A 22,912-nucleotide genomic window follows, 5' to 3' on the forward strand; every position below is an offset into this window, starting at 1 on the left:
GCTGATAAATTATGGGTTACCATTGAGCAAATTCCTTTTAGCTATGTAACATATAGTTAAAAACATCTCCCACATACCCAGAAGTAGCCTAACAGCCAATTTCTTTGCTTGTTGGGTATCAGCTTCCAGGTGAGCTGATCTTGTCTGCTCTCATGGTTTTAGCTAGGAACTGAATTGCACAGATTTGAAAAGAAAGCTGTTGGGGGTTAAACAACTTATTTAGATAAATGAATGAATTGAACTATAGAAGCTGTATTGGTCAGGAAACCTTTGGGAGAGACAACATAATTGGAGGAAATTAATTTATGGGTAGTGTTTGTCAAATTGCCTTAATGTTAGTTCTTCCTACCTTTGAATGTTCACAAATAAAGCCCTCACTGAGAATGAGAGTTGCGTTAAAACTTCTTGATACAGTGGCAAGTGTGAGTGGAAGATGACTGACACTTTAAAATAGGGATGAAAAAACACACTTTCAGATGTTTGGGGGCTGCAGTTTCCATAATGCCTCAACAATGGCTATATACTGCAAAGAGGTGATTATGGTGAAGAGTACAGAACTGGAGGGTCAAGTTGCCCACTTCTCATTCAAGCACAGGTATATGTAGTCTCCTGTAGGAGGTCTGACAGCATTGCAGGTACCGTATTTTGACTTCAGATGCAGCAGCTCTAAAGGACATCCAAATTATTTTCTAACATGTTGGTTTTACAGTTTTGTCCTTCTGAGGTTCCTGTTGGTCACATCTATTAATATCTTCTATCAGTTTAGAGCAGCCATTCTCAATCTTTTTTCTTTTGATCACAGCCGTAAACACAATATGAAGGAAATGCAGGCCAAATCAGGATTGTACAAGTCACATAAGACATATAAGATGGCGTGTGAAGAATTATTTCCAATTCCACTCCAGTCTGTGCCCCCACTTCAAATGTGCCAGGGGCCCCCAAGGGGCAATATGGTTCCTGTTGAGAATGGCGTTTTAGAGTAATTATCATTTATGATCTATTTAAGTATGAATGATCTTATTGACATCTTTATAAATCACCTTAATATGTACAGTTGCATCACTTATTTGCTTTATTTTCATTTTTCTCCTTGCATGATCTGGTTCCTAGTGTAGTGTAGTGGATATAGTGACGGACTTGGATTCAGGAGGCCTGGGTTGAAATCCCCACTCAGCAATGGAAACTCACTGGGGGAAGAGGAACTAATAAGACCACTCCTTAAATATTTCACTTACCTTGAAAAATCGTGTAAGGGTCCCTATAATTCCGTTCTGACTTGACAGCACATAACATACAGTATCTATTTGAGTGTGATCTTATTGACATCTTTATGAATCACCTCAATAATACATACAGTTGCATCACTTATTTGCTTCGTTCTTGTTCCCCCCCCCCCCTTTAATTTTTGTTACCTTTTTGTTCTCTTGATAGTCTATGTGGTGGGAATCAATGAGTTTGAAATCAGATTAATGTAAGTACTGTAGCAGGAAAAAAATCAGCTGTTACAAGGCATACAAAAAAGCAACACCTAAATTTTAGGGTGGGGGAGGGTTTAATGCTAAGACAAAGTAGCTTGTGTATGGACATGAAATTGTGATAAGAACAAATTATAGAGTTCTGTGAAGTAGTGCCATCAATATATGTACAGCTTGCACCAAGGAGACAGTACACATGAAAATGTTCATACAATGGCATTAAAAAGTAAAAGATAAAATAGATTGTATATTGTTGACCAAGGGTGCCAAAACTGTAAAATTTATGAAAACTTACTTTGGAGCTGATGTAAACTCAGATCATAACCCTGTCATTGCTGTAGCCTGCTTAATCATTTTTTTAAGAAATTAAAAAACAAAGTCAAAATGCTAGCTTTGATTTAAAAAAATCAGGGAGAAAGCCCCTTTGCAGTAGTGCACAGGGATTAAGCCTATGGGAATTAGTGGTTCAAAAACAGAGTAACGGCATACGTTGGCTGGCCTAGGCTGATGAATCCTTCAGCATTCTAATCACCCTGGGCCTAATTGTCCTCTGATACATATAAAAATTGACCTGATACTTTGGCTGTGTGTTGTTCAAGATGGGCCCAGACCTGAACCTAAATCACACAAGTTCAAGTTGTGTATGAGTTCAGGTATTTGCAGTTTCAAATTGGCTCCATAGGAAGTGTTATGAATCCCTTTTAAAAACTCCAGTTTGGATGGTTGGTACCATTCAGTTCCCACCATGGTTTGTGCAGTTTTCTGTGCAACTGTCTGGCTGTTCATTGCGTGGGACAAGAAAGACACCACCATCAGGAGCGAGTTGCAATGTATACTCCTCTGGAGAGTAGGTGTTGCCAGATTCATCTCTTAACATGCAAAAAATTTGATGGTAAAGCACCCCCAACTTCTGCTTGGTGAGTGCCATTGTCCTGTTGAATTCACCACGATCCCGTAATAAGCGCTGCCTTTCCCTGTTCAACTCGTCCAGCTCTCGCTCCAGCTGCACAAGTGTCTCTAGTTTACGCTTACGACAATTTTGGGCTGCTACTTTGTTCTTCCCACGACGGCGGATGTCTCGGATCAGTGCCAGCTGAGGCTCGCTCAGAGGGAAGCGGGACACCAGCTCATTAAAGTCGTCCACTGGCAAGTTGATGATCTTATCGACTGGAAAGGGGATTTTCATAGCTAAGGCTCGACGTTCATCCCGACTGCCAGCCACTTCTCCATGAGGACTCCGTCCCTTCTCCAACGAATGTTCTGGGTATGAACCAGAGAAGGGCATCTCTGGCACTGGTGCCAACATTGGGTAGGTTGATACATGGTCCATGGGGTATAAAGATGTATATTCTGCCCGCTCCAGCCCCTCTGCCTCTAAGGACTCTGCATCACTGTAGTTTAGTGACAATCCAGAGTCTGATTCAAAGTCTTCCTGGGATTTACGAGACCCGTGGGATCCGAAGCCACTTGTAAAATCTTTCTCCAACACCATTCCTTGTCCCTCTTTACACCCACCCAGACTGGCAGGTCCTGGAGGTTCAAGAGAAGATGAGATCAGCATGCCTGTGTAGTTGTAGACGGTGCAATAGCCCGGCAGAGTTTCTGGGTATGGACACTCATATGCTGGAGCAGAATGGTTGAAACCGGAAATTGCATTGTCCCCCATCCCTGTGCATGGTAGATAGCCATGAGGTGGCATTGCCTGTTGTGCATGACCACACACAACAGGATCGTAACAGTTCTCCGTTCGCATGTCAAGACCCTGAAGGGAGAAGAGGGAGAAACTCAGAAGAGGCAGGAGCTCCTTGCGGAGACAGCGTAATCTAATTGCTAGAGAAGAATGTGGTGGTTTAGGAAGATGAAGGTTTTATTCAACATATTGGTGCAGAACCTTTAAAAAAATAACTGGGAAATCTCCCTTCTGGGTTCAGGATGTTTCTTGATCACCACTCTATTACATCTCAGTTGCCTTCCAAATAAAATCATCTTTCTTTTCTGTTTTAACTTATCAAGTTGCAGGGATTCCCTCATTCTATTTCAAGAGGCTTCATTCATGTGGTTCTTCAGATGCTGGACTACAATTCCAACTATGACTAGTAGCTGTAGCTAGCTACCAGTAAGGAGGTGGATGAGAATTGCAGTCCACACATATTGTGGCAAGCCACCTGGGATTCATCTGGTAACTTCTGTTGTCCAACAGAATGTGCTTTGCATTCAGTGATCTACCAGGCATGTAATTCTCACATTATTGAAGGAGAGGCAGCATTTCCAATGTAGTGCTCCTCAATGTCACTCCCTGAACCTCCTTTGCTCCTCCTCCTATGTAACATGGATTTCAGTAGGGCAGGGGTAGAAGGGGAAAGAAAGTGAAGTGCGCAGGTGCCTACCTGGCAGAGAGGGATGTCTTTAAAGTATTCCTTTAAAGAACAAAGGGGTGATTCATCTCATTAGACAGATCCCCCATTGTATACTCCTTCCCCCGCCTCACTTCTCCCCAGGGTCATGTACTGAATGGGGCAGTGTTGGGAGCGTCAAGATTAAAGAAACAGCTGTAAGTAATGGATACACGCCACCCCAAAACTGAGAGTTTAGTCCACACATTACCACAGAAGGTCTAAACCTCCATATGTCTAGCCAGCTGCTTCTCTGGACCACCTTTTGTAGCTCTGCCTGTGCTCCTTTCCCTTCCTCTTAGTATTTCAGGAGTACAATCTTATGTGGAAGGGAAGTCCGGGGAAATAAACAAAATGGAACTCCCAGAACTGTTATCTAAATCCAGCAGGGGGCTTACTTAACACTCAAAAAAAAAAAGGAACCAAAAAGGCAGCATACTGTATAAGCCTTCTACAAGAGCCTGTAAGTCTTTGCAAAGGGGGGTAGGGAATGCAATTTAGGTCTGCAACTAAAGCTTGTTAGAGACTTCCCCTTCAAATGTGAACTCAGGTGATGAGTGGTAAGGAAAAAAAAACGAGCCAAAGAAGGCAGGCTGGTTGAGAGAGCTCAAGAGTTTAGAGAGCTACAAAATCATGAGGCAAAATTCAGCTCAGTGAAGCTGAATCTGTTCAGTAGGCCTTGAATTTTCTCTCTCAGTTGGAAAGGGGGATGCAACAGGTAGTATGGAATGTCCTCCCCTGCTTTGAGAAAATTGCTCACTGGAATCCAGAACTGAACAACAGAGTGAGGATATTCTGCAATATCCTCACTCTCTGCAAATTTTTGTTGCAGCTCTTACTTGTTCGATCACGTGTTTCATGCTGAGAGGATTATTTATCATCCAGCTCATGAGGACAGATAGTAAGAAATTGCCTTACCTTCATCTCTTTTTTTAAAGGGAAGAAAAATACAACTGTCTGACTCCTGCTCTTATTAATCCACCCCATATGTTGTGGGGAGGGACATGCTGGCAATTGGTGGGGTGGAATCCAGCAGAGAGCAAGGTTAGAGTCAACATCACTCCCTTTCACTTTCTGCCAACAAAAGAGTTTTGGCCACCCACTTTTTAAATCTTGCTGCCTCTCTTCCCATCACTCCTCTCCCATATCTTCCACAACCACCTGTCACAACCCCTTTCCAATAACTGTATCTTGTTTAGACAACTAAGGTGGCAAGCATCTAACACCACCCACCCCATTATCTCCAGAAAGTTACCTTCTCCCCTGATTCTCCCCTGATCCCTCCTGTGACATGGCCATCCCAAGGTTTTTACCTGCAGTTCTGAGATTGACAGGATCTCTTGCCAAGTCAGCTCCGTCTCGCCTTGTGAGCCAGACTCCCCTGCAGCCAATGGGTTGTACAAAGGGAGGAAGGTGTTCCGAGGCCATCCTTGCTGGGGTGGGCAGGGGGGCATTTTGTCTGGCCAGATCCTGCCCCACGTCTGCTCCAACAGGGGCCCCCCAAAATCAGCCGTGGCAGCAAAATTCTGCAATATGAAAACACTTGGATACCATGCTCTTCGTAAAATGAATGCATTCTTGTTACAGATATCCCACAGCCTTTTATTGCAGCTTGGCCCTATCAAACTACTGTCCCAGCCTCTCTTCCCACCCCCACCCCCTTTGATTTTCAACCTCCCAGGCTTTCTATTTGGTTTGTACTTCAGAATTAAGCATGAACCCTGTCAGCTGGCTGTTCTGATACGGGTCAGCTCTGGACTCAGTCAGTTGTACTTTGCCCCCAATGAAACCAGTGAGGCAAGTAGAGAGACAAGTAACTTTCAATGGGAGCTAAGTTCAAGTAACATCAGTCTGGAGCCAACGCATAATATTTATGTGGCATGCCCTTTATTTATTTTCTGTACTCTTTATCTTGTCCCTGTGGCCTGGCAGATCCTCAAGGCACCTGGCAAGGAAGATGATCTAGTAACCTTCAGTGTTTAAATCAATCACGGTATTTACCATAAAGCAACTCAACAAATCAATAACAGATTTTGAAAAATTGCACATACGTACAAATAAAGGCTGCACAGATGTATGAAGAATGACTTGGAATTATGTCCCGCCATTCAGTGGCTCGTCTCTAGCCAAAAGCACCTTTAGTAATACAAGGCAGCTCTGTTGATGTGTCCTGATTTTCCCCTCCCAGTTTATGCTCTCCTCCCCCATGCTGTTTCAGAGGGTCCAGTGCCTAGGGGGGGGCAGGGTATAAATCGAATGACTAAATAATAAAATATTATAGGGACAACACAGTGCTGCTGTAAATGAAGGGGATCAGATCCCTGTTGTCTGAGCAGAGCACGGCTCATCTGTCTGCATCCAACTCAGTTTGCAGCCCAACACAGGGCTGCTAAAGTACTAAACGCTGTACTAAATGAGATATACAAGAGATGTCTGTAACAGACTTCTTAAGAAGAATTGACTGCTAGTGGCCTCTCTCCTGTAATACACAAGCAATGCGAGTAGGGCTGTTGGGCAGATTAGACCCAGGCCCAGCAGTGCCCCTGCAGGGGGTGAATGTTGGATGTTCTAGCTGGGGAACATGGGTTGCCCTGGGGTAAATGGAGGGAAAGGGAAAGATTCCCCTTGACATTTAGTCCAGTCGTGTTCGACTCTAGGGCGTAGTGCTCATCCCCATTTCCAAGCCACAGAGCCAGCGTTTGTCCAAAGACAGTTTTTGTAGTCACATGGCCAGCGCGACTAGACACAGAACGCCGTTACCTTCCCACCAAGAAGGTACCTATTTATCTACTCGCATTTGCATGCTTTTGAATTGATAGGTTGGCAGGAGCTGGGACAAGCGACGGGAGCTCACTCTGTCGCATGGATTCGATCTTACAACTGCTGTCTTCTGACCTTGCAGCACAGAGGTTTCTGCCGTTTAACCGACAGCGCCACTACGTCCCTATCAAACGGAGGTACCGGACCAGTTTTCAGGCATTCAACAAATTGCCGAAAATCAAGCTGCAACACTAAAAGGTAGCCATTGAGCTTTTTCCCCATTCAATTTCCGGGCATCTCCTTTTTGACCCTCCTTTTCGACCCTCCTTTTCTCAGTTCTGCTTTGGTATAGGTGGGACTGCCCATCTGGTCCTTGATAAGCACCTCCTGTCCTTCCCCATTACCTCAGAGCTGGCTTTGTGAATCTGCAGCGTGCAGCTGCCTGGATCAGACATTCATGAAGTCGGGAGGGTGCCCACTCCGTTCCTGCAAGAGAAAGATAACCGTCCTCTTATCAGCCACAGTCTTTTTGTTTTTGTTGGCAACTTCAGGGCGAGGAGCTTTGTCTCCACAGCTACTCCCACTGGTAGGCATCATGAGAGGCTGAACAGCCCATCTGCCTAATGTATATGAACAGTGGAGAAGAGAATTTGGAAAGAGAGGATTGGAAAAGCAGTAAAATGGGATACAATCAGATGGTTACTTCTAGAACAAGGATCAGTCCAGTGAGGAAGGCTCCAAAATGGCCCTTTACACATTTCAGGCCAGAAGATCATTTAGCTCAGCTGGCACAGCCAGAATGATGGGATTTGTTGTCCAACAATCATCATCTCCCTGACTACATGTATATATGCCTGTGGCCTCTTTGTCCCAGACTGGACCCTGGAGTTGATCGTTTCACATGAGAAGGACCTTTATGCACGAGTAGACCTCGGCATATTTCAAGAGATGTGTGTGTTGTGCCTTTAAGAACAAAATCTTAAGGATTGTGTATAAGGATATTCCCACTTTTATCCCCCAAACAGCCAGTGTTTCTACACACATTTCTAAGTTTGCATAGTTGGTTTCCTCTATTAATCACGAGGAGAGAAAGGATCCAAGGCTAGAGCTAGAAAGGTGCCAAAGACAGAAAAATGTCTTTGGCTGCCCCTTGATGTGCCTCAGGGTGGAAGGGCACCATTTTCAGTTCTAGTGCCTTCACTAGATAGGTGACACTGCTGAAAGGCATCTGTTTTATTTTGGGGGGGGGGAGGCAGCCATTGTCCTTAGCTGCCTGAAGAATAATTCATTCAGAAATGGATAAAATGACAAACCAGATTCTGGGCCTAGTGTCCTGTGATTCTGGAGAAGCAAGTTTCTAGTTCTCATTGTTGCAAAAGTGTGCTTATAACTGGGTGGGCATGGCCTGATGAAATTTCAGAAGGCTGAGGAGTTGTTGAATAAGATTTCCTGTGGTTAAGGGTGGAGAATGTACCATTCCCCTTGATTAGCAAAGGCAGAATAAATTATGCAATAACAGAACAATAGTGCAGATCTGTTGAACTGATATTGCCTGTGCTCCTCTCACAAGTTAGGGTGGCCAGCAATTTCTGCATTGCCAAAATCAGGTCAAGAGAGGTGACAGGTTTGCATAAAATGTACATGGGTTAATTTAAAGGTATAGACACAAATGCAGAAGTTGCTACTAACAAACATACACTTCAGGACAAAAATGGATTAGATTCAGATGAAGGAGGAGTAAAATAGGTGGAACAAACATCAACATTTTTTCTGTGCAGATTACACCTTGTTACTGGCAGAAGGTGGCAATGACTTTAGGTGTCTACAAGATAGGTTTAAAAAGTGCCAAAGAAGGATTATAGTTGAATGTTGAGACGTCATGAATAAAAATCATGACTACAAAAGAATTATATAATGCTAATGTTGACAGCTGGCGGGCTGGAAAGCTCAGTGAGTTAGGTATCTGGCTGCAGAGGCAGATGTTTAATTCCCCCATGTGCCTCCAGTGAAAAGAGCCAGCCTGTGTGGCCTTGGGCAAGCTGCACAATCCCAGGGCACCCCCAGAAGAAGGGAACGGTACACCACTTCTGAGTACTATCTTCCTAGAAAACCCTGGAAAGGGTTGCTTTAAGTCTGAATTGACTTGATGGCAAACAATTGTTTGTTATTTATCATTATATTATGTTGCCAATTAAGGAATCAAAATAAGTTCAGTCATCAGTTTGAATGAAAGCTATTGCCACGAAGACAGCTGAGACTCAGAAAGGCAGCTACGTAAGAACCAGAAAAGATCTTCAGGATTCTTATACCCAGTGTAAGGATGTGTCATCTGAGACAAAGACCAAAATCACTCATAGTATTTCTAATTGTTATACATGGGTATGAGAACTGGAAAGCGAAGAAAGCTGCCAGGGAGGTGGGGACATCAATCCATTCAAAAGGTGGTGTTACAACTTGGGCGTATCACGTGAAAACAAAACTCCCTGGAAAAGACAATAATGCTGAGAAAAGTTGAAAGCAAGAGGGAAAGAGAAAGATTGAACATGAGATAGATTGGATTAATAAAGCTATTGCCTTTAGTTTGCACTGCTTTTAATGATAGGAGTTTTTGTAAGTCACCAATTAAAACTGCCACCATAACTCGAAAGTGCCTACACAGGATGTAAGAACAACACAGTGCAGATCCACAGAGCTATCCTTGATCATTAAAGCAGCATATCCAGAGAGTTCTCTAATTTCTGGAAATGGGAGGGATGTTTTAGTTTAGTTGTATAAACTGCTCCAGCCACACTGCCTAGGTGTTGGTGCAGAAAGTTGACTCAACACCAGGTCAGTCACCATCACTGGGCAAAGTGGAAGGCAGATACCATAAAGGGGCAGCCAACTGATGATTATCTGATTTATCATTTTGTATTTTTACTCCCAAGGAGGGGGAAAGACGCAAGATTTTTCTGCCAAAATAATTTGGCTTGGTTTGAGTACCTTGAGTTGTCAGGGATTGGAGATATCTGCAATTTCTATGTTCTTAGTGTGTGGTATAGGACATTGCAATATGCTCATAAAACTGGTGTTCCCATCAGACGCCGCATAGGAGCTGAGCTTGGAAGAGTTACAAGCACCTGGAATCTGGGCATTGCACTTTTAAAAGCATTCCACACACACACCCAGCTAATTTCTGTGTGGGAGACCCTCGAGCAAGATCTTCTACAACAGTGGTCCTCAACCTTGGGCCTCCAGATGTTCTTGGACTACAACTCCCAGAAGTCTTCACCACCACCTCTGCTGGCCAGGATTTCTGTCGAACAACATCTGGAGGCCCAAGGTTGGGGACCATTGTTCTACAACATTGGTCCAGAACTTTTGGTCCTCCATATATTTTAGGTTGTAATTTGCTCCCTTTTGGCCATACTGGGTGGCGCTGGTGGGAACTGTAGGCCAAAACCTCTAGAAGATCAAAGGTTCTCCATCCTGTTCTACAGTTATGATTTTGTTAAAACAAGAAACATCAGAGGAGGGGAGACTACATCAGTGGGCTTTAGCCATTCCCTATACCGTCACCTGATTAGTATACTCCCTGATTACGATACTGCTTGCCCAACGGCATGAAACATACAGGTGTCATACAGGTGATAATGGAAGTAGGACCATCATAAGTCTTCAAAGTTCTCCGGTTTCAGTTTTATGAATTAGATCCTGAACCTCCTCCTCTGTTCTCTTAGTGGAAGGAGAAATCAAGTTGCAGCATCACCCTTTTCATTCATGGAAAATATTTGAGAACTGGAGGGCCTGTGAGCAGAACTGTACAATTTGGGGGTCAGACCCAAACTGTAGGACTAGTATGGCTTGTGTACTCACTGCCCTGCCACAGTACCTGCTCTATCAACCAATTTGTAAAGAGAGCATTGCAAAAATATAAGGCATACTCTGTGTGTTCACCTATGAGGGAACTTGTCCCAGCAGCCGACATGTCTTGCAGATCTGAAGAGGATATCTGTCCATGTGCAAAATATTAACATCTCTACATGTCAGCAGCTTATGTGAGAAGCAGGGACCTGCTGCAATGAAGAGAAGCAGTAAATGCAGTACAACCCCTATAGATATATGTACCCCATAGCCTGCATGGATTCACACAAAACAAGATATGTCTATGCAGTCAGTCATGCCAACCTTGTGCTCTGCCTTCTCCAAAAGAAAAGTGGAAGAAAAGTAAAGCTGACTCAACTCACCTGAAAGAAACAAATCTCAAACAGATTTAAATGGAAAGCAATGCCTACCTCAAACTAAATGTGGAAATCCTAATTTTTGTATATCCTCCACCCCCAAAATAGGGTTTGGAAAAAAAGACATGGAAGGACTGGATTTTTCCAAGCAATTAAAAAAAGAAAGCTTGTTTTTAACCAAGTAGGAAAACTGTTGCATTGGGCCTTACTCCTTGGTAAATAGCCATCAAACTGAACTGTGTTTCATATACTGTACCTAGTAGGAAAATGTCTGAACTAGTAAAGAGCCCTCCAAGCTACATCCCCTAAGATTTCCTCATCCTCCTGCCTTGATTCATATGAAGCACAAAGGGGAAATAAAATAAAATAAGACAAAAATGCCATGACACCTAAAGGACTAACTGTTATATTTTAATGTGAGTTTTTGTGGGCAAGTCCACTTCTCACTAATCAACACACACTAATCAAGAGAATTTCTCTCCCAAATCCTTATCATTCTTATAAAGCAACCATCTTGCGTGAGGTGATTTTTCCACTTTAGCTTTAATCTCCTATCCCACTCCTACTCTAGTTTTTAATCCTCCTGCCCTTCACATCACATCCCCTACTCCAAAGCTCTGAATTCAGTACCAAGAAATGATATGAAGTGCTCACTCACTGGGCAGAGAATGAGCAGCTACAGAGAAGGCATTTCTGCAGAGAGCTTGTTTCTCAGTTGCCTGCTAAGAACACACAGCTCCAGCTTGGAATACAATTGAAGAGTCAAAGTGCTTTCAGTACCATCCCTGGGCCAGCTGTAGCATTGTTTCTGCTCTCTGTCTTGACTACCCCAATATGCTGCCCTGTAGAGATTTTCAATTCTAACCCCCAACATTGTTCACCATCTGCCATGCTGCCTGGAGCTGATGGACACCATAATGCCAAACAACTGGAGGGCACCATATTGGGGCCATGCTGATGAGTCACAATTAACTTTTGCTTGGTTGTGCTCCTTATTTTAAAAACAACAACTATTACCTAACCTGGAATTTTGCAGAGTTAAAATCTATTTGTGTTTCTACATGGTGCTGGGAGGGGAAGAATATGCCAGGGAAGATAACACCCTTCCTTTAACTCTGTTGCTAGTTCCTCTTCTTCCAGGAATGCCAAGTTGTCCCCATCATCAGTATGGACACATTGGGAACGGAAACGACTGTGGGGGTGATGTGCTTTGCTCAGCATTGCTTGTGTGTTTTCTGGACTGAAGAAAGCACATATTATTATTATTTAGATTGTGAGTACCATGGATAGAACTGGGAAGTGCTGTAAGACAACAAGCCCATGGGTGTGCATGAGACAGAAGACCACCAGCTTATTTTCAAATGCTTGCTCTTGCAACACACACACACCTTTTACCTAGGAATTTCGCATTTTAAAGACTAACAATTTTATTTCAGCGTGAGCTTTTGTGAATCAAAATCCACAGTAGTTAATTACTTCAGTTACCTGGTCCTGGCCAGGCCAATGACTATAGGCCAGCTAGACGTGGCTGACACAGGAATGCTAGGGGATATTTCTTGGGCAAAGAATGGAATCTGAAGGGAAACAATGATTTTATACCCAAAGATATTACAGGAAGATTGATTATTAATATATACAGTGTGATATAAAGACTTGATCTCAATTGAAGCCCTTAGAAATGTATTAAAAAGTTTAAATAGCCAATTTCCACTGTTTCCTTCTAGTCTCCCTTTGTAAACAACATCCTCTAGCATTCTTATGGCAGTTAAGGCTAATTGGCCTACAGCTACAGACTAGAGATGTGCATAAATCAGAAAAAGAGTCATTTTGATATGCGATTCGTCAAGGTCAACAAAATGCAAATACTGTAATGAATTTACAAAAAAAGTTCTGATGAAGCAACAAATTAGTTTGTTGATTTGTTTTTACCTTTGAAACCCTATAAAATGCCCCCCTAAGCACCAGGAGGCACCAAAATCGCAAGGAAGCTTCCCCTTACTCTTCTCTACAAGGCCTGCAAGTTTGGTGAAGTTTGGGTTTTGGATGACCAAATTATACACCCACAAAGCGGGTCCTCTCAGGAAAGAGCCCTTTAGCAGTTGGCTTGGGGACATGAATATGAATTGATGAATTTGTGAACTTTTGAATGAATTGGGTGATCCATTTTTTAATTTGTACCCATCTCTACTATAGACTTGCTAACTGAAGTAACTGACTTCTTGAGAGCCACATTCCTGTGATAGTTTTCAATGAAGTAGTTTATGCGAGCATATCAGATCAAAATGAAAACAAAAGTCAAAAGGTAGAAATTTTGCAAGTCATAAAATACTACAAACAAGACATGAAAGAGAAACAGCTGAGATGGGTATATAGTACATGCATGCTGGAGACCCTCTTATAAAGGTTCCTAAGTCATTACTAAGTGTGAGATCCTACATCAATTCACAGTTTGTTACTTGTATGAACTATGTTAGTGTTGCTCTGTAGACTGAAAATTGACTTTATTCACAGTCTGATAGCCTGTTTTATTATTAATGAACCACTGTAATTTTGCCCATTACCTATATCCTTATCTGGATGTGGGGCCATGTAAAACATTTGTATAATCTCATTCTTATATCTGAGGAGGTGGACTTGGTCCATGAAAGCTCATATTAAAATATTGCAGTTAGTTTTTAAGGTGTCACAATGTTTCTGTCTCTTTTTTGTTTTGTTATGTTTTTTTATCTGATATTCCTGTGATAAGAAACCATTATCACGTTGCCTATTTTATGTATCCTCACCTAGCCATATGTGGGAAATGTATAAATATAAATACAACAGTCATGTATTTGCACTCCACTGTTGGATGAAGTGAACTTTGATCCGCTGAAAGAAAATGATTAGTCTTTCAAATACTACTACTTTTTTTCCCTTTCCTTTTGCCAGCTAGCCAGATGTTTCCCATTCAGAGATCTTAGAACACCTCCTAAGAAAACTAAATTTCCCAAAGTTTTCTGGGAAAAGAGAATGCTGACAAAACCAAACATCTGAGAGAACCTCCGTCAAAAAAAGTTGGAGGGTCCCCAACAGTAGATCCTATAGTTCTCATGCAGAAAATCACAGGTTCAGTCAGTAGCATCGAAACACACGCAAACGCGCGCACGCACGCACGCACACACACACACACACACACACACACACACAAACCAGGTAGCAGGTGATGGAAGGATCTATCTGAGATCCTAGAAAGATAGCACTAGTCAGAGAAGACACAACACTAGGTAAGCTAAAGACATCATGCTGGCCTATTACACATGTCCACAGTAGGAGTTTTGGTCCAGCTGTATTTGGGCTCCAGCACTTTTCATGTGAGCGATTTGTCGTTGCACATGGCTTCCCTTCCAGCATAAGGGGCATGTATTTTTTTTTCTTCCCTGTCTGGGAAATGTCAAGGATCTGAAAGCTAATGTCTTCTGTCCTTCTTTCCCCATCTTCCCTCTGTGGTCCGTTATCAAGTCTCGCCCTTCACTTTTCCCGTGCGTCTTTCGACACAGACTGGCCCTGCAATTTCCTTATTCTCTCTGCTAGGAGGTTGCACAAGAAAAAAATAAACCACACCCAGAGAGGGTTTTTTGTTTTGTTTTTTTGGACATTTCAAGGCCAAAGGTAGAAGGAAATACATACAATAATATGAGGATGAGTGGAGCAGAGTTTCTAAATGATGAATTCCCCATCTCATGTCTCCCATTCCTTTTGACTACAACTTCCATCATCCTTGACTTCTGGGCATTGCTGTCTGTGAGCTGAGGGAACTATAGTGTGCCATCGTCTGTGGATTACCAGGCTTGGGAAAAGCTGGCTAAAATAAGCAAGACAGATCTTGTTAACTTTATCACGTTGCAAATAATGTTTACTGACTAAGAAACTGTTTTTAGGTGGCTTTTTACTAGAGAGAAACAGAACAAAGGACCTCTTAAATGCAATGGGAACAGATCTACCGCTGATGGTTATTTGCAATAGCCAAACTGATTCTCCAAGTAGGGGCACAGTGTACCCCCAATACTTAGTGGTAGGGACATGGCTAGCTTCCTTATACTGAATCAAACTACTGATCGGTCTTACACAAAATGGTGAACAATGACCCGCAGTAAATCTCCAGGGTTTCAGGCAGGGTTTTTCCGTAGTCCATACAATGGAGATTTGAACAATTGATCCAGCAGCCTTCTGTATGCAAAGTACGTGCTATCCTGCTGAGCTACAGCCCCTCCCCAACCAACAAAAGAAGCCCATCACCTCCATTCTTTGGTGATGTTGGGGAGGCTTGTTGAGACATCTGGTGCACACGGAAGGTGGGATCAAAGCAGAGACGGGTAAATTGTGGCCCTCCAATGTGGATAGCCCTAGCTAACATAGTCAATGGTTAGGGATCTTAAGAGCTGGGGTCCATCTACATCTAGAAGGCCACAGGTTGCCAGTGCTGAATTATAGGGCTTTCACTCTAAAATGTCCTTATATGCTCACCAATGGGGTGGGGTAATCTCAGTGCGATGCAATCCCGCTCTGCAGGGAATTCTGCATGAATAAGGCAGTCACATAGGCAAAGACCAGGAGCATGCTGAATCCGTGGAAGAGGCCCACGCAAATAGCTCGGCCCACATAGTTGTGTTATGTCAGCTCCTTGCCAAACTACATGTGAAAGGTGATTCCCCATTAAAAAGAACATAGCAGCCACAGTTGAAGGAAGGGCGGTACCTTCAGTAATCAAGCATATGCTTTTCTGCAGGTGGTCTCAGGTTTGATCCCTGGCACCTCCAGGCAGGGCTGAGAAAGATTATCTAAATGCTACAGAGCCACAGACAGGCCATGTGGACAACACATAGCTAGATAACCCAATGGCCAGACTATGTATAAACCAGCTTGATATGCTTCCAAGTGCCGAGGCTGCTGCTATGGAAAGCAAAAACACTGGACAGGCCCATGTGGGATTTCTCATTGTCGCTCAGGTGAGTAAACACAGCTTCATCACAATGCAGAGCATGTAAAGTCTCTGTAAAAGCAACTGAAATTTAGTCCAAAGAACCTTGGGACTTTCCGGAGAGCAAGCCATATGACATTCTCTGCCACTCCTCCTATCTCTCCATTCCCCTTGAGCTTAGCTATCATCACATAGTAAAAGAGGATTTTTGTTGCAAGCTACTCCTTCATAATGCAAAATATTTTAGGGTATGCTGTCAGGGTGAAGAAGAGTTAGTTGTAGGTTTGCCACAGACCACAGAACCAAACAGCAGTGCAAAGAGATAAGGCATAGTTTTTGAGAGGCTGCAAGTGAACTGAAACGGACTTGACTTAATGTGATGGACACACCGATCTAAAAACAAGTAGCAATTCTTTTCTCCAAGTGCCATTTCTGGACAAATAGGTTTTGCAGGATTCTGAAATAATCTCAAGGCCAACAAAACCCCTTACTGCACTCAAATTGCAAAAAAAAATATTCACCTTCAGACCCTTTGAGCAGTATACAAAACAAATACATGCAATCATTTGTCTCTGGCTGAGGATAGCCATCTCACCACGTGGTTGCATGGACATTCCATTAGCTCCCACTACTCATTACCCAGAATAACTTATTCAAGGCCATCAACAGTGTTATACAACTGGACAAGATTCCTTATCTCAGTTCTCCACATGCACACCAAGTGGACTAGCCACCACTGCACCACACTGGTTCACAGTCCTCATATGTCCCCGGACAGAGCCACAGATCCAAAGCCAGCACCTAGAATTAAGCCTTGGGTTCAAATTAAGGCTGCGGGGGGGGGGGGGTCACACTAGAGCAGTGATTCTCAAACTGGGGTCCCCAGATGTCCTCGGATTGCAACTCCCAGAAATCCCATCAAGCACAGCTATTAGTGAAGGCTTCTGGGAAATGCAACCCAAGAACATCTGGGGATCCCAGTTTGGGAACCACTGCACTACTAGAGGACCCTGTCAGCTACACCCAAACGTAACTATTATGTAATGCCAGGGGATATGAAAGTTCATGTTTTTCTCCGGGATTTCACAATCTCGCTGCATTGTAATATGAAAAGAAGCCACCCTAAACATCTATACTGCAAATGCCAGATATTAAGTCAACAGACTGGTGGGCAGGGGACTGTAGATGAAAATGTTTCCTTTTGAAAATGTTTCCTTCTTCATTCTTTTGCACTTGTTGTTACCGTCTTCTCCAACTGCTTTCTAACACACCTCTCATATGTACTCAGAACACCCCCGCCAAGAGCCTTCATGATACACAGAATACATTTCTCTATTGCAGAATGGCATCCTTATATGTGAATGCCTGTGTGCTCTCATGGAATATCAGAGCACTTGTACTGTCTGCATAATAAAACTTTGCACAGATACATATTCCTGCATATACAAGAGACTTCAGTTTATGTGCAGTCAAATGCCTGCTTGTGTATGCATCAGTCTGCCCCTCTCCATCCTGGTGTTCAGATCTCTCTAAGAAATCTTTACATTTTCCAAGCCAAAGCTATGCTTGCCTCGAAAGAAAGACTGACAGGGCTGAAATGTTAATCTGAAGGTTCCTGGACAAAATATTTATAAGGACCCCTGTAGCTTCCGCATTAGATCAGAGCTGTCAGAAAAAGAAATATCGTTCTTTTCTTCTGATTATGAACATACCTACACATGCACTTGCAAGAAGTCTCTATTGTGTTGCATTAGCAAGACCTTCAAAGCAAGGAGCAAAGGACTTGGAATTAGGACGCTAGGAACAGAGCAAGGAACCACAATCCAGGAGGATTCGCTTCCCAGGGGAAGGTTTTATAGGCAATGCTTAATCTCATGAGCCAGGCAAATGGCTGACTCTGTGATCTGAAACACTCCATTGGAAAGAGAACTTGTTCAATGTGAGACCCTGCCCCTCTTCATCCCCTCTCCCCCAGTCACCCATTCTGGGACACGAATCCACCCCTCCTTCCCTCCCTCCCTTCCCTCTCTCCTGAAGAGGCATGGGAACAATGATACCTTTTGAGACAAGAGTATGGTCTCTTACCTGCTGGAATTCCTAGCTGCCTAGCCAGGTGAGCAGCTTGAAGGGAGGTAGAGGGGGGGGAGAGACTTTCCCTGCAGGACCTGCAGGAGAAAAAAGCACCCCCTGCCCCCCCAGTTCTCCGAAGAGGCGAGCAGCTTTTTCTCTTTCCAGGCTGGGTTGCTATGGGACTTCAGGGTGCTTCCATCACTGCCACATTCCCCATGCAGTCCAGGTAGCCAGAGCTGTACAGTCTGTGTCCCGCCTCGCCTCGCCTCGCCTCCCTGGGGGCTGCTGATATTACATAACAGGAGCCGCCCCTGTGCAAGGGGCAGGCAAACCACAGAGCCGGTGGTGGTGGTGGTGGCGGCAGCGGTGGCGGCAGCACGGATGGCCCAAAGGGTTCTTTCCCTCCCACAAGCCTCGCATTGCACCCTGCCTTTCCAAGAAAGCTCACAGAAGGCTCCTCTATCTAAACTTACAGCCCTCAAAGCCTGTGCAGAACAGCCCCGCGCAAAGACACAAGGAGGAAGAATGCTAGAGAGCCTGTAAGCTGGCCTGATGGTACAACATGCACACCCAGATTGACACAAAGAAGCCAGAGAACTGGACAAAACAAAAACAGGGGAGGGAGAGCAGCCAGACTGCAGGACACAGGTGCCTTGCAACACAACTTACTGGCCTGCAGGAGAATACCTGTTGACATGCTGAGGATATACTTACTGTATTACAGCACTTGTGTAAGTTCACAGCAGAATCTCTCAGTGCAATACTTTGCACGCCAGGCCTATGCTTTTAAAAAACACAGTGACCCACACAACATGCATACAATATATCAGAGAGGGGAGTCAACTACAAAAGTAAACTTTTAAAAATGTATTTATTTATGTTTACCCTGCCTTTCTCCTTTAAAAGGACCTAAGGCAGCTTACATCATTGAAAGACAATATTTAAATCTGAAAACAATGAGTATACAATGGTGGCTTACATAATTAAAAGACGATATTTAAAGTAAAGGATGCTGAGTATAAAAAGGCAACTTACATCATTAAAAGCCAATAGTAAAGCTAAAAACAATGAGTAACCTCTGTTGCTGGGGGCAGCAACAGAGAAGGCCCTCTTCTGTGTCCCCATCTGACACACCTGTGAAGGTGGCAAGATCGAGAGAAAGACCTCCCCTAATGATGTTAACATCCAAGATGGCTCAAAATGGGAGACACCGTCCTTGAGATAGCTTGGATCCAGGCCATTTAGGGCTTTATAGGTTAAAAACACTACTTTGAATTGTGCCCGGAAATGGATTGGCAGCCAGTGGAGTGTATATGCATGAATGTGGATGGACGGTTATCATATGGACTTTGAGTCCATATGATAACCGTCTTCTGCTGATGGCCGAAGAATTGATGCTTTTGAATTGTGGTGCGTGAGGAGACTCTTGAGAGTCCCCTGGACTGCAAAGAGAACAAACCTATCCATTTTGAAAGAAATCAACCCTGAGTGCTCACTGGAAGGACAGATCCTGAAACTGAGGCTCCAATACTTTGGCCATCTCATGAGAAGAGAAGACTCCCTGGAAAAGCCCCTGATGTTAGGAAAGTGTGAAGGCAAGAGGAGAAGGGGACGACAGAGGACGAGATGGTTGGACAGTGTCATCAAAGCAACCAACATGAATTTGACCCAACTCTGGGAGGCAGTGGAAGACAGGAGGGCCTGGCGTGCTCTGGTCCATGGGGTCACGAAGAGTCGGACACGACTAAACGACTAAACAACAACAACAAATGGCAATTATACTAAGGCTGAAACTACACCGTGTATTCTGAGAGTGTCAGAGGCTGGGCATGATGTCACATGATGAGCATGTTATCACAAAATGTTATTATGTTACTACCCCACCTCTTTTTTATTTTCAAAAAGGTGGTTATGTGCATGTGCAGACATTTGATTGCCACATGCTTCCTTTTGTGCCCAAATCTTTGACTGTGTACATTAAAATAAATGAATACTGTACGTTTAGGATGGGAGGCAGCACTCTCTTTCCAACCCCAATAGAAACCCTTGTATATATACGCACAAGAGACACCTTATAGAAAGGGCAAATTTGTTGCATAATTATTGATTGTGGTGTTTCTTCTGCAAGAGCTCCTGCTCTCTTCCCCCCACCCCCAGTTAGATCACCAAGAGAGCTACCATCTCTTTGAGAGACCACAACAAGCCACAAACCCTGGAAGAGACATCATCCGTGAGGAAACCCCTGTCTTCCATGGTTAAAAAATTTCAGCTATATGATATTAATTACATTTTAAAAAAAGGAATCACACATGAATCACACATCTGCATGTGCAAACAGAGGCACAAAGGAGAGAAAAAGAATGTGAAGACATCACAGTGGAGGTGGACATATAGGGAGGAGGAAGAAGGGCTGGCAAATGGGCACCTGGGGATAGAAGGGGCAGACAGACAACGAGCAGGAAAATAAGAGCAGCCATGTGCTTCCTTTTAAAATGGTTTACCGGTTTGTGTTTTTAAAAGGGAGAAATAATTACTATATAGTAGTCATATTGACTGGAACAGAGTTCTGGATATCTGGAAATTCTGTATCTTTAAAATTCCGAATTCCGAATCTGAAAGGCTGTAATTCCAATTCCAAATCCAAATGTTGGTGCTAAGGCACTTCTCTACTGTATCTGCAAAAATAAATGATAAACCAGAGCAGAAAAGTTTGCGCACCATTTTGAATGCTTGGTAGCATGTGTGATGACATGAGTTGCTCCAGATTTCATCAGTTTTTTTTCTGGGGAGTGTGGTTTTGGCTTAGGGTCCCTTAGCAGTGCAGACATATATGCCCTAATTGCACACCATTCTAATTTCCTAACACTGCCCTCTTCCCCTCCCATCACATTCCTCCATGTACTCACAAGCATTCCTCTGAAGCATTCCTATTGTAGAAGACTCCCAAGGCTTTACAGCTGCTCTTATGCCATTTACCATTCCCACCCATCTCCACCACCCTAAATTTGGGACTAGGACTAGGTTTGCCACAGTTTTTACAAGTCCTAGTCCTGAGCCTTTACTAACTTGGTAATAGTTAAAAATCAAACAAGTGGCTTTTCTCTGTTTCTTTACACTTATATTTACTCAAAAGTTCTCTTTTTTAAAATGGGGGCTTCTTTAAAGCTTTGCAAAACCTCAGGTATAAACATTGACTGGAATTACCCCAATCCACATACTTTCAATTCTTAAAGGTTAGTGTCACAACCTGGCAGATCTCCTTTGATCTGGATTCCTGCATTGAGCAGGGGGTTGGACTTGATGGCCCTATAGGCCCCTTCCAAATTCATGATTCTACAGTTTTGGTTTGTAGATGCTGCATTTTCCATCAGCAATATTTATTTTTCTATATATTGGATATTTTATCTTCAATAACATTTCCCATCATTTAAAGGTGGTCAGATTTTAACTTATTTTGTTCCATTTAAGGAACATCTAAAACAAAACTGGTTTTACATTAGCTGCTTTCCCAATCTTCTGGTACATGAGGACAACATGTGACTTCCCATCTGAACACTATGCCTGGGACACGTACCACACATAATTAGTTATCTGTTAATTTTTAATTTGTCAGTAAAGTACAGAAGTTTATCTGCCACAATTATTTAGCTCAGTTTTCCAGGTTCCTTTTTTAAAAAGTCATATCACGCATAGATATGTAACTGACATTATCTTTATGGAAAAGAGATGCAAAGAGTTCATTCAGCTTTCCTACAATCTTCTGATGCACTTTGAGATGCATCTCCTATCTCTTAGCCTGGATAATTTAGAAAAGTATGTGCTAGTGCATTATGCCAGCATGTTCTAGTGGTTCCCAACCTTGTGTCCCCAGATGTTCTTGGACTACAATTCCCAGAAATCCTGGCCAGCACAGCTAGTGGTGAAGGCTTCTGGGAATTTTAGTGTAAGAACATTTGGGGATCCAAGGTGGGGAACCATGGATCTAGATGCTACATGAACAAAGCTGCAGAAGCATACCACTTTAATGCACATAAATCCATGTACGTATGTTGGCAGATATGTGTTAATGTGTTAGTTTGATGACCATGAAAAATGAACGTAGCTTGTCTCCCAAACTGACACCACATTTGAAGCATGCTCTAGACATGTACTAAGTTGGTAGCTATGGCGCACATTTTTGTGTGTGTTTGATCTTATTTTATTTCTTAGTAGAGAAATAAAACCACCCAGAGTAGACCTTTGGTCTCAATGGGTGGGACAGAAATCCAATGAATAAATAAATAAATAATAGAGACATTTTATAAACATATGATGTGAAGATTTTTACTATGTTCCTCATGTTCCTCCATACATCTTTTTGTGTGTGTGTACCCATCAAGCAGCTAGCCAACTACAAAGTGGCCACAAGCCCTGCAGAAGTTGTCCTGCCTCTAAACAATCAAACATGATCTAGACATGAGACGATTGCCCCTCTGCACCTGTGCCGCTGCCAGAGTTTAAACCATGTACGATTGTACGTGTTGCCAGTACCTGTAATCTGTGCATAAATATTTAGCAAGAATAAGCACCATTTGTTCTTCTGCTCCCAATGAAATACCTTCAGTGAGACAGAGAGGCTGTCCATGCATACAAACAACCCAAGTTTTTACTGGGTATGCGTTTGCGTGTATGTGTCAGAAAGATGCCCTGGTTCCATGCATAAGCAAGATGGCCTCTTGGGGAAGGAGGGGGTCCCTTTGTAGTAGGTAGATAAGAGCAGGGGATATTTGGATGATCAGAATATTTGCTTCCAACACATTTATACTCTACTTCTATTCATTGGACACTTTCTATATAGCTTGCACATGAAAAGGAGGAAAGGAAGAAAAAACTATGAATTTTTTTTTACTTGGAATCACTACAATTTCTGGTGTGTTGGTCTCTGGCAAGGCAATGTGGCCCATGGCAGGCTGAACTATGATGTCTTTGACAAGGGCTTTGTAGATCCTCTGCAAAGTGCAGCTGTCTAGATGTTGTTGGACTGCAACTCCCCAAATT

General features: G+C 43.1%; 1 protein-coding gene across 1 annotated transcript; it reads right to left on the reverse strand.

Annotated features, from left to right (window-relative positions):
- Positions 1–1,533: 1,533 nt before the first annotated feature.
- NFE2 (nuclear factor, erythroid 2) lies at positions 1,534–18,129 on the reverse strand. Its single transcript, XM_020784617.3, has 4 exons — positions 17,891–18,129; positions 7,033–7,114; positions 5,182–5,394; positions 1,534–3,237 (listed from the first exon to the last, which is right to left on the reverse strand). Exons 2-4 carry the CDS (start codon positions 7,081–7,083, stop codon positions 2,209–2,211), a joined length of 1,293 nt encoding a protein of 430 aa, XP_020640276.2. The 5' UTR covers positions 7,084–7,114; positions 17,891–18,129; the 3' UTR covers positions 1,534–2,208.
- Between the last annotated feature and the right edge of the window lie 4,783 nt (positions 18,130–22,912).

The sequence above is a fragment of the Pogona vitticeps genome, chromosome 2, assembly GCF_051106095.1.
Source record: "Pogona vitticeps strain Pit_001003342236 chromosome 2, PviZW2.1, whole genome shotgun sequence".
Lineage (NCBI taxonomy): Eukaryota > Metazoa > Chordata > Lepidosauria > Squamata > Agamidae > Pogona > Pogona vitticeps.

What these genes read in the sequence shown, in the direction of transcription:
- NFE2 (XM_020784617.3), bottom strand. Translation starts at nt 7,083, where the DNA reads ATGTCTGATCCAGGCAGCTGCACGCTGCAGATTCACAAAGCCAGCTCT. An exon ending in TTCACAAAGCCAGCTCTGAG is followed by an intron (nt 5,395 to 7,032) that starts GTAATGGGGAAG and finishes TTCATATTGCAG; the next exon opens with AATTTTGCTGCCACGGCTGA. An exon ending in TGTCAATCTCAGAACTGCAG is followed by an intron (nt 3,238 to 5,181) that starts GTAAAAACCTTG and finishes TTCTCCCTTCAG; the next exon opens with GGTCTTGACATGCGAACGGA.